This window comes from Drosophila tropicalis, unplaced genomic scaffold, assembly GCF_018151085.1.
Source record: "Drosophila tropicalis isolate 14030-0801.00 unplaced genomic scaffold, ASM1815108v1 contig_562, whole genome shotgun sequence".
NCBI classification, from domain to species: domain Eukaryota; kingdom Metazoa; phylum Arthropoda; class Insecta; order Diptera; family Drosophilidae; genus Drosophila; species Drosophila tropicalis.
In genome coordinates, this window is record NW_027173037.1 from 591,259 (window position 1) to 600,932 (window position 9,674).

The 9,674-nt window shown below is 36.6% G+C and overlaps 1 protein-coding gene across 1 annotated transcript; it reads left to right on the top strand.

Annotated features, from left to right (window-relative positions):
* Window positions 1–8,124: 8,124 nt before the first annotated feature.
* On the top strand, window positions 8,125–8,955 carry LOC137575122 (cilia- and flagella-associated protein 299). Its single transcript, XM_068287528.1, has 2 exons — window positions 8,125–8,466; window positions 8,520–8,955. Exons 1-2 carry the CDS (start codon window positions 8,161–8,163, stop codon window positions 8,922–8,924), a joined length of 711 nt encoding a protein of 236 aa, XP_068143629.1. The 5' UTR covers window positions 8,125–8,160; the 3' UTR covers window positions 8,925–8,955.
* The last annotated feature ends 719 nt before the right edge of the window (window positions 8,956–9,674 follow it).

Here is a 9,674-nt window from a genome sequence, read left to right on the forward strand (position 1 = left end):
CGTGGAGGGGGCAAAAGCAATGGTCACATAAAAACTACTTTACATGAGGGAAACATGAAGGCGAACTCTGGTGGCTGTGATGCAACCACAAAGGCTAAGCTGTCGCACCTGCCCGAAAAAGGCCACCACCCAAAAGGCAAGCCAAGGAGGCAGTTGTCTGGGGAGTCACCTAATTTAATGTTAAAACTGCAGAGCATCTCCGGCTTTCTCCACTTCACTCTCGCTCTCAATCTCTCAATCTCTCTCTGCATATTCATGGTGCTGGAGTTTTTATTTTAGTGTTTGAAATAATGTTGCATACGTTAAGGCGCCGCTTACTAAATGCTTGCGGCTTGTGGCAACATAAAGAAGACAAGGCACAGAAAAGAGAAAGAGAAACATGGAAGGACAGACAAATAGAAATAGAGAGAGAGATGACTCCAATATGCAGAATTTTGCAGTCTCTGTCTGAAATATGTTCATGTAGGTCGACATCAGAATGGTGCGGAGTTGGGAGTTAGGATTGGTCGTTCTGCTATCCTAGGCGAGACCACTTCAATTTATTTTTGACCAACATATGGCAGACATTGGCCAGAAAGCCAATATGAGTACAACACTTGTTTTAAGCTTGCCAAGAGGAAGGTACTTACATACATCCATTGCTGTGAAAATTGTTCAATCAAAATTTAGCACTAACTAAGCAAATTGCCAATATTTGTTTAAGTCTGTGTTTTTATACATATGTAGATAAAAATGTCTTTGAAAATAAAATAATTCCATTTTATGAGTTTATGTTAAACAAATTTTAGCAGCAGAAAACTTTCGAAAAACTGTAGAGTAGAAACTAAACAGTAAATAGCTGGCGAAATATGCTTATATTGTTTTTACTTTTATCTTATGTGATTGGGTGATAAAGCTAAAAGTTACTATACCTACTTTTAAAAACCATGACTTATCCTTAGCAGGTTGATCGTAGAGTTGATTGAAATGTGAAATGTCAATCTTAAACAATTTTATTATCTCTTTTCTATACCATTTTTCAGTTTTTAGGGTATTAAAAAGTTCGCTCTGACTTTAAACAAACACTTCTTTACACATGTATATGGTGTTTCCTGTTTATTGCAAGAAAAAAAAGAGAAAATATAGGGGCCAAAGCCAGAACAGGCCCTGCAGATATCCTCCTACGCTCTGCACTCGCTTGCTTTCTGGACTAGTTGGCTAGAACTACAACAACAACAATAACAAGCAAAAAAAAAAACTCAACAATGTTTCCGCAGTATTGTTTAGTTTCAGGTTTTTTCCTTTTTTTATCAGCCAACACAAAAAGACACACACACACACACACAGAGAGACCGTAAAAGCATAAAAACATATGTATGTATGTATTAGTGTGTGGCAAACGTTTTGTAGTTTTTTCACTTTGCATTATTGTTTTTTAAGCAACCATTTTCCTTTCATCAGCATTTCAATTAGTTCAAACGCCCACTTACTTGACGCAAAATAAAATGTGAAAGATGGCAGAGAGAGAGAGTGAGAATAGAGCCAGAAGGTAGTTTAGGCCACAAAAACCTTTTACACGCCTTGATGCCTTTCAATTTTCAAGTGCTTTGGCAACCGCTGTTGCAACATTTTCAGCTGCTTCTCCTTGTGCTTATGCTGCTGTGGCACTGCGACAAAGTAAATTAATCCATTAGAGCAAGCGAAGCAACTTTTGCTTCAGTATTCCTTCTCATTTTCGTCTTTCCGGGGTTTTTTTTTTTTTTGCCTGACCAGAACTTGGCAGCAGATGCCTTGCAGTTTTCCATCTTCTGGCAGCTTTCACTTCAATTAAGTTTCGACTTCTTTTGCCAGCAATTTGGCAGCAATTATGGAAGAAGCCAACAATCAGCCAGGCCATATTGAGGTTAATGACAACAAGAACAAGAAAAAGCACAATACGTACACATATTGGTAGTTGTAGTTGGCCAATAAATAAATGATTCATTTATTTATTTCCATGAACAGTAAAAGTCGGCAATGACATACACTTAATAACAACCATGTCGCTCGCTGGTGGCCTCACCATTTAAGGCTAATTTCGTTTCAACCCTGTGAAATATGCCCCGTTGTCTTGCATATTAAATACAAGTGGTTCGGCACAGTGGGAAGAAAACCCACAGCTGAGCTAGAAATGTGTGTACTTATATTTTGGATTTGGTCCTGTGATGGAATTGCACCACTGTTGGCACTCTGACTGTAGCATTATATATGCATAAATAATATACAATATAAATAATATGACCCACAAGTTGCTGCCAAGCTAAAAGCTGCGTGTTGACAACAAACATTTACTCCTTGGGCCTCGTCTGGCTGGCTGGTTGGTTAAGGGCTTTGCTCTCATTTTTGCACATTATGCAAATTATTTGCACGACTTTTTCAATTTTATTTTGCGGAAAACTCTTCACTCAAAGAGGCGATGATGATGTTACAAAAAAAAAAAATATGATTAAACCAAATTCTCCGGCGCCACAAAGTCATCTAAATGGATCTTTCTGTATGCAAGACGGGCATATAAAGACGTGCTTAGCAATCTTCAGGGAAACGAAAATCTTTATTGTTCCGATTTAAAGTCAAATCTAGTCATATAAAGTTAATTATTTTCATAATATCACTTCATTGGCAAAATAATACTAAGAAAACTTATAAGAACTACTATTTTTACGTTTAGTACTCTAAAAGTCTCACATTAATTTATTTCAAAATATTTTAAAGGCAAAGATATTTATGAAACTATGAAAAACTGTATACAGGAACTTATTAAGAATATTTTGAGAAGTTTTGAAATAAAATTTACTTGATCTTTAAGTAATTTCACTAAGGGTTTGGACATCTTTGTATCTTCCCATAAAAATATAGTTAATCCAATACATTCTTAAGGATGTAAACCAAACCAAATACTTAATATTCAAACAAAACAAATTCGTAAGTTAACTCTTACAACTTGAAATGTGTTACACCTAAATACTAAATTCATTAATTAATTATTTTTCTCAATTCAATATTATGTTAGAAGAAACATCACAAAAGTTAAAAGATAAACCCAAAATGGTCACAAAATTCTAAATTATTCCATGATTTAAGGTTTTCAATCGAAGTTCCCCTCTTACTAGACTGAGAGCCAAGTTTTCTTGCGTGTTTCTTTGTGTGCCAAAACGGCAAAAACTGACAGAAAACGATTTAAATTTTTGCCCTTTAGCAGCCACAAGTTGGATAAAACTTTTCAGCACCACAATAACCGCAAGAATTGCATACCTAAATAAGGAATTAAGAAAACTTGTGGCCATGGTTTTATTTTTGTGCCGGGTATTAATTTTAATTATTTGGTAATTAATTCAATTTCCATATTTGTATAATTAAATTAAATTTGCATAATGAATGAACATTAAAATCAGATTACCCCGGAAAAAAAAAGAAACGAGTCATCTACAACCATTTTCATATTCTATCAGAAGGCTTTTAAAACTTACCTCACAATCTGCCGGAGTCAAGTTAATTGCTTATGCAGACAACAATATATATCCAATACAGAGCAAAACTGTCATGGGATGGGGCAATAATAACAACAACAATGATGACGATGATGCTAAAGGAAATTACGTAAAAGCCATAACCGTAACGATGTGAAGCGTTAAGCATTTCCTCACGTGTCACACGCCAAAAAGATAGAGAGAGAGAGAGCGTCAGAGTAAAACAGGACATATGGGGCAGCTGCCCATCGAAATCGAAGCGTGTAGGTTGCACCATTTTGAATGCGATGGGATATGGGTGAGGAGAAAAGGGCGTGAGGCGTAAAAATTAATATGACTGGCATATGGTGAAAACGTTTCTCGATGGTTAACAATGCTGTGAAGAGGCAACATCAGGCCAACTGGCTGTCAGGCTGCTAAGAATAGACATGATGGGCAGCAGCAGATGTTAGAAAGGTGCCTCACTTGCTTCCTGAACATGTGTGGCAATTCATGTACTTATAGATTATGGCCTACATTATTGGAACCAGCCAACTACTTGTGTGTCTATTCATGTCGAACTTGATATCAATATTCACAGTTTGCCTTATTTCATTGCTTCTTGAAATAAACCAAAAGCTTATGGAATCTAAATGAAATGCTTTCTGAAGGTGAAAGACCAATTTTCATTTAAAATACTTACTTGCCACCTGCCCCATCTCTCATTATGGTGTCATGCTTATCTTCTAAAAACCTCAACTCTGTTCCTTTTGCTTGCTTCCTTTATCTTCTGCCTTTGTATTACACATACGCCCAGTTTACTCCACCCACTATCGACATGCGCTTGGTAACAATTTTCCAGACACCCTCGAAAAAGGAAGAAGAAAAACAAGAAAGCGAAAAAAGTTAAGGAAATGGAAGTGGAGAGTGAAGAACCTCTAGAAAATATTCACGTTCATGTTGATTGCGCAAAGCCTGGGGCAATTTTACAAGAAACAAATTAATGGCAATGTTATTTCAGCCTCCTGTTACTGAAGGCTCCATTCATGATTATGCCGATAAGTTTCTCGTTTGTGTGGTCGCATTTTTTTTCAATCTTTCTTGTTTTTCTTGGTTCTTTTGGAGATGAAAAATAAACAAAACGATGAGAAGGACGCCGAGGTATGTGTTGTGGAGCGTGTCTGCCACAAAAATTGCCGGATATTTGTATTTGAGCTCTAAATTACAAATCATTATCGATGCGCATTATAAATAAATTTCATTTGAAAAAGGAGCAACAGCGGCAAGCACCAGCTGGCTAGGACCGAAATCCATCTTAAGATAGATCCTTGTCAGGGTATAATGTCTGGAGGCAATTTCCTAATGACAACGACACTTGTAAAATCATTTTGAATAATATTGCATTTGGTATGTTCATGTTTGTGAATTGTATTGGGCTGTCCCTTTTTGAGCAGATTAATTTCCGGCATTTAGACTTAATTCCCCAGTTTGCAAAACCCGAAATCCGAAATGAAGTAGGACTACAAGAAACAACCAGAATATCAATGTTTGTGTCTGTGTGTGTGTGTGTCTGTGTGGTTAAGAGTCTATGTATGTTTGGTGGGTGAGGCGGGGACAATCGATGCAATCAGCTAAGGACCAATTTACCAACATGTCAACGACAAGCTAGGACATACTAGTCGGATGAGGCTGAGCAAACTGGGTGAGAACATTCAGCAGCGAGCAGAGAAGCTTTAGATTTGCACACATTACCACTCAATCTTCATATATATGTATGTGTAGAGTAAGATATAGGTGGAGATATATATGCAGGATATTCTCCAGCTCCATATTTCCCCTCTACCAGGCTCTTTCTTCCCCTTTTGTTCGGTGTGTGTCTCCATCTTTCTCGTTGTGGTTAAGGCCTCTTGGCCTGGCCATGATGTCCACATGGCCACAAAGATTTATTTACAATTGTGTTGAGACATAATTCCTTTTGATCGATTGCGGGGCAACGCTACCGCTACCCTTACCCCTTTCCAACTCCATCTATTTCTCTTGTCTTACCCTTAAGCCCCTGCCACTATCCTCTGCGGTCAGTTGTAAGCGATGATGATGATTCTTTTGCCTTTTGTCTTTAGCTATAGCTGCACATTTTCTGCATTTGATGTACCATTTCAGTCGCCATATTTACTGCAAGTTGGTCAACTGGAAAGGGGCTCCACGAATGGAGAATGGAGAATAGAAGAGTTGATGCCCAAGCCAGAGTATTTGCGGAATTATTTGCGCAATTTATGTGGCTTTGATTTCATTGGCAAGATGTACGACAATCCTAAAAGAGAGAAAGAGGCAAAGAATGGTTGAAAGATGCACAGATGGAGAGAATGTAAGGCATGACAAGCAATTTATGGTAACTTGATAATTTGTGTTGGGACTCCAAACAAGAAATTCAATTTATATGCTCCATATTTGCAATCAGTTTTTGAATACGGACCAAAAACTGATTTACAAAATACATATTTTATTATGTGAAAAACAAAAGTTCATTTATTCAGCCAGCCATATGTAGAAATGGCAATTTGCTTCTGATTAAAATCACAAATAGTCCGTAAAAAGTTTACTATATTAATATTTGATTGTAAATTAACTTTTATAAACTATGAAAGTGAGAGAAAAAAAGGTTTAGCCTAACTACAATAAACCTGACATAATTTATAGACATCGAATTGCCATAATATATTTATTTGTCAACATTTAGGTGTGGAAAAGTTAATTTACTAAATCGACTTTGAATTTATTGTGGTATAATGCACTTGTTGAAGTTATGTATTTATAATCCAAGAGAAGATTCTCTTACTAATTCCCTTAGTAATTGAACTACTTGACCATCTGCTACCCATTCTATGCTTGCCATCATTATGTGCGGCTTATGATATACATAGTCATATTCCCATAATGAAACCCTTTTCAGCAATCGTTAAGCAGTTGCTACACTCAGCTCTTAACACATGGCAAATGGAATGGCACAGGCTCAAGTAGGAGCAGTCAGCATTGAATGTATGCACATAAATCCTTAGAGTGTGCACTTAACTCCTTTTTATGCGACGACAAAGTACATTTACTAATGACCAAGTCAAACAATAGCTATGACCAAGACGCAAGAGCACAAAATAGGAGTAGAAAGCAGCAGAAGAAGTGGAACTGTGGCAGTAAACTGGAGTAAAGTGGAAATAACAGCCAACAGCCAGGCACGGAGCACAAAGGAGAAAGAAACGTAGGTAGAGGCCACGAAGTAGCAATTTACGCGCTCAAGATGGTGACAAAGCACGCCTGAGCTCTTGGCGGGAGTAACAGAGAGAGAGAAAAGAAGAAGAACCTGGAGGCTAAGGAAGAACAAGAAAAATAAGAGTTAGAGCCACAACAGTCTACCGGCTTGAGATTCAAGTGTTGGCAGCAGCGGCATGTTAATTGCAGCAGCGACAGCAGCAACTGCCAACAGTGGAAACAGCGTGTTTAAATAGCGTGAATTCGCTGAGGCACACAAGCGCACATATGTACATACACAATTCCCACATTGCATTATGTAGTAATTGAAAAGCAACGAAATATTTCCATGGAGGCTATTTGATACCCTGATGAATATAGAGTATTTCATTCATTTGACTAAAATCATTTCGAACTGATATGCTTAGAAATCATTCTAAAAATAATGAATATATAACTTATTCGTTAATGTTTTTTTGTGGTTTTTAAACTTTTCAATGAGTTTAACATTACATTGCTTAAAAAATTAAAATTCAATTATAACTTTTTAAGCTAAACGAAGTTTAAGACCTATAAAACAGAGTTCTGATGAAAAATCTTGGTAATTGTGGCCAAATGTAGCACAAGTTTCCAACAAAAGGCTTCATAAATAATTTACTAATATCCTTTATTATGTTTTATTTAGCTAAGATTTCTGTAAGAAACCCCCCAAACAAACAATGCGTATTGAGCCATTAGAAAGGGTTTTATTCTTTAATTATCTTTCATTTTATATACCCTTTTCCAGTTTTTGCATTTTGAAGCATTTAAAAAATTGTAACCCGAAAAGTTTTTTATGCCAAGCAAGCGAAAAAAAAATTTGTGTTGCATACACGCAGGCTGAAAAAGGAAGGGAAAGCAAAACAAAAAAAAATATAAACTTTATGGCGAGACCTAGTTGAAAATGTTGATGAAGTAATTAGTTTCATATGCAAAATGCAAGTAGATGTGTGTGCGTATGTATACCCATCGTGTTCGTGTGTGTGTGTGTAGCACATAGAAAACTGAAATTGAATATATATAGTAGATATATGTATGCAAAACTTTAACCAGGGACAAAAGCATGAAAGGAGAAGGCCAAAGTCGTGCCGAGGCTTGGGCATTGTAAAACTTTTTCCATTTATTAAATTTACCACACGAACAATACTCTATACATATATGTATACAATATGTATGGCATTCATGTGTGTGTATGCGTGAGAGTGTTTGTGTGTATTGAATATTGTTTAATTATTTGTGCGAAAAATTACAGCAACTTCATGTAGTTAAGGCAACAAAGTTTTTTTACTCTCTTATTTTGTAGTATCGAGTTGGCAGTGAGTTGTTGTCAGTCAGTTGTCAGTTAGTCAGTCATTCATCAGTGTTTTCCTACTTTATTTTCCCATATATTTGTTTGTTTCGTGTTGTGTTTTTAATGGATTTACTTCCCTTTAATAGCTATGAAGAATATATCGATAATTTTATTACAATTAAAGATGTACGCTATTTGCGAGGTTTGAAAATTCAACGAAAGTTAATAAAAAATGCCTGCGGCAAGAGTTGTGTGGGCAATTTATTGAGTCGCAAAGAATTTGTGTCGCGACGTGAAACGGCCTTGGCCATGTTACAACCGCCTGGTCTATCTGCTTCGCAACTGTTCGGCGACTATTTGAATAGCAATGATCAGGTGCTGAAACAGATAGCCAGGCGTGAAAAAATACTAATGCAGAAACGCATGTCGGTGAGTTGGTCTTTACCATATAAGAACACATTTGTAATTATGTTATTTTTTAGACTGTTATTTTTCTTATAATGCGCTCAAGTCGAGGACTTGAAATCTCCAGTTTTATTGACTTGGAGCAGAGTTTCCGTGAAGCGCATGTTCATAGCTCCCATCCAAATTATATCGATTGGCGTGGCATATTCGAGGGTAAAGTGAAGCTAATGCCGCGTAATCATGATCTCAGCCACTTTGATTGGCATAAGAATAGTACCGTCTTTAATAACAGTGACAATTTTCTAATTGTCACCGAAGGAGCACATAGTTTACTCCTAATGCACAGCGGGGATCATAAGAAGATTTGTGTGAATGCTGGCTGTGATTGTAATTACTCACGGAATGCCACACGTTCCATGTATGTCTCAAATATCTATGGCAATGTGATATTTTTTGATCATATTATCAGGCGCATGAATTAATTGATGTAAAGAAAATATGAAAATACATAAATGGCAGCTTTAATGTGGTTAATTTCTGTTGGGCTGTTTGTTTTCTGTTTCGGACATGTGTCCGGCGTGTCCATGGCGGAATTTGTCGTTGACAGTTTACGTAAATTGCTTTTCATATCTTATCAGTTTTGTGGGTGTATTTGTGTGGGCGTCTGTGCGACTGGCATACGCCTTCCGTTGATGTTTTTGATGGACACTATGAGAGCTGTTCTCCTTAGCGTTCCCAACTTCTTCCCCTTGCCACCGGAAATTAACCAAGCTTTATCATATTTTGCATTTACAGTGATGACTTGATGCCTATAGCTGGGCTGCCCATCTACGTGTCTGTTATGTGTGTCTGTCTGGTATTTGTCGTGTCACTTTCAATTAAACTACATAGTTAATTTTGTGAAATTGTCTGTATGGTATCATCTAATTGGCAGTCAGTTTGGGTAAATTTGATTTAGTTTGTGGTAGTAAAGTTTCAAAGTAATCTGTTTGCCAATGGATTAATGTGTTTTTGTTGGGAATTTCCATTTATTGGCATGTAGGATAAGGATTTAAAATTAACTCAAGTAAATTACTACCATAAGAAGTGACAGAAATTAATTGTCATTGGCAAAACACAAAATTAGTTGCTAATAAAAGGTAATTTGAATGCAATTAGATCTTTGAACCTCGATTAAATGAAGTAATAATTATCATATAAGTGAAATAGTAAATAAATTTTCAATTAACTTT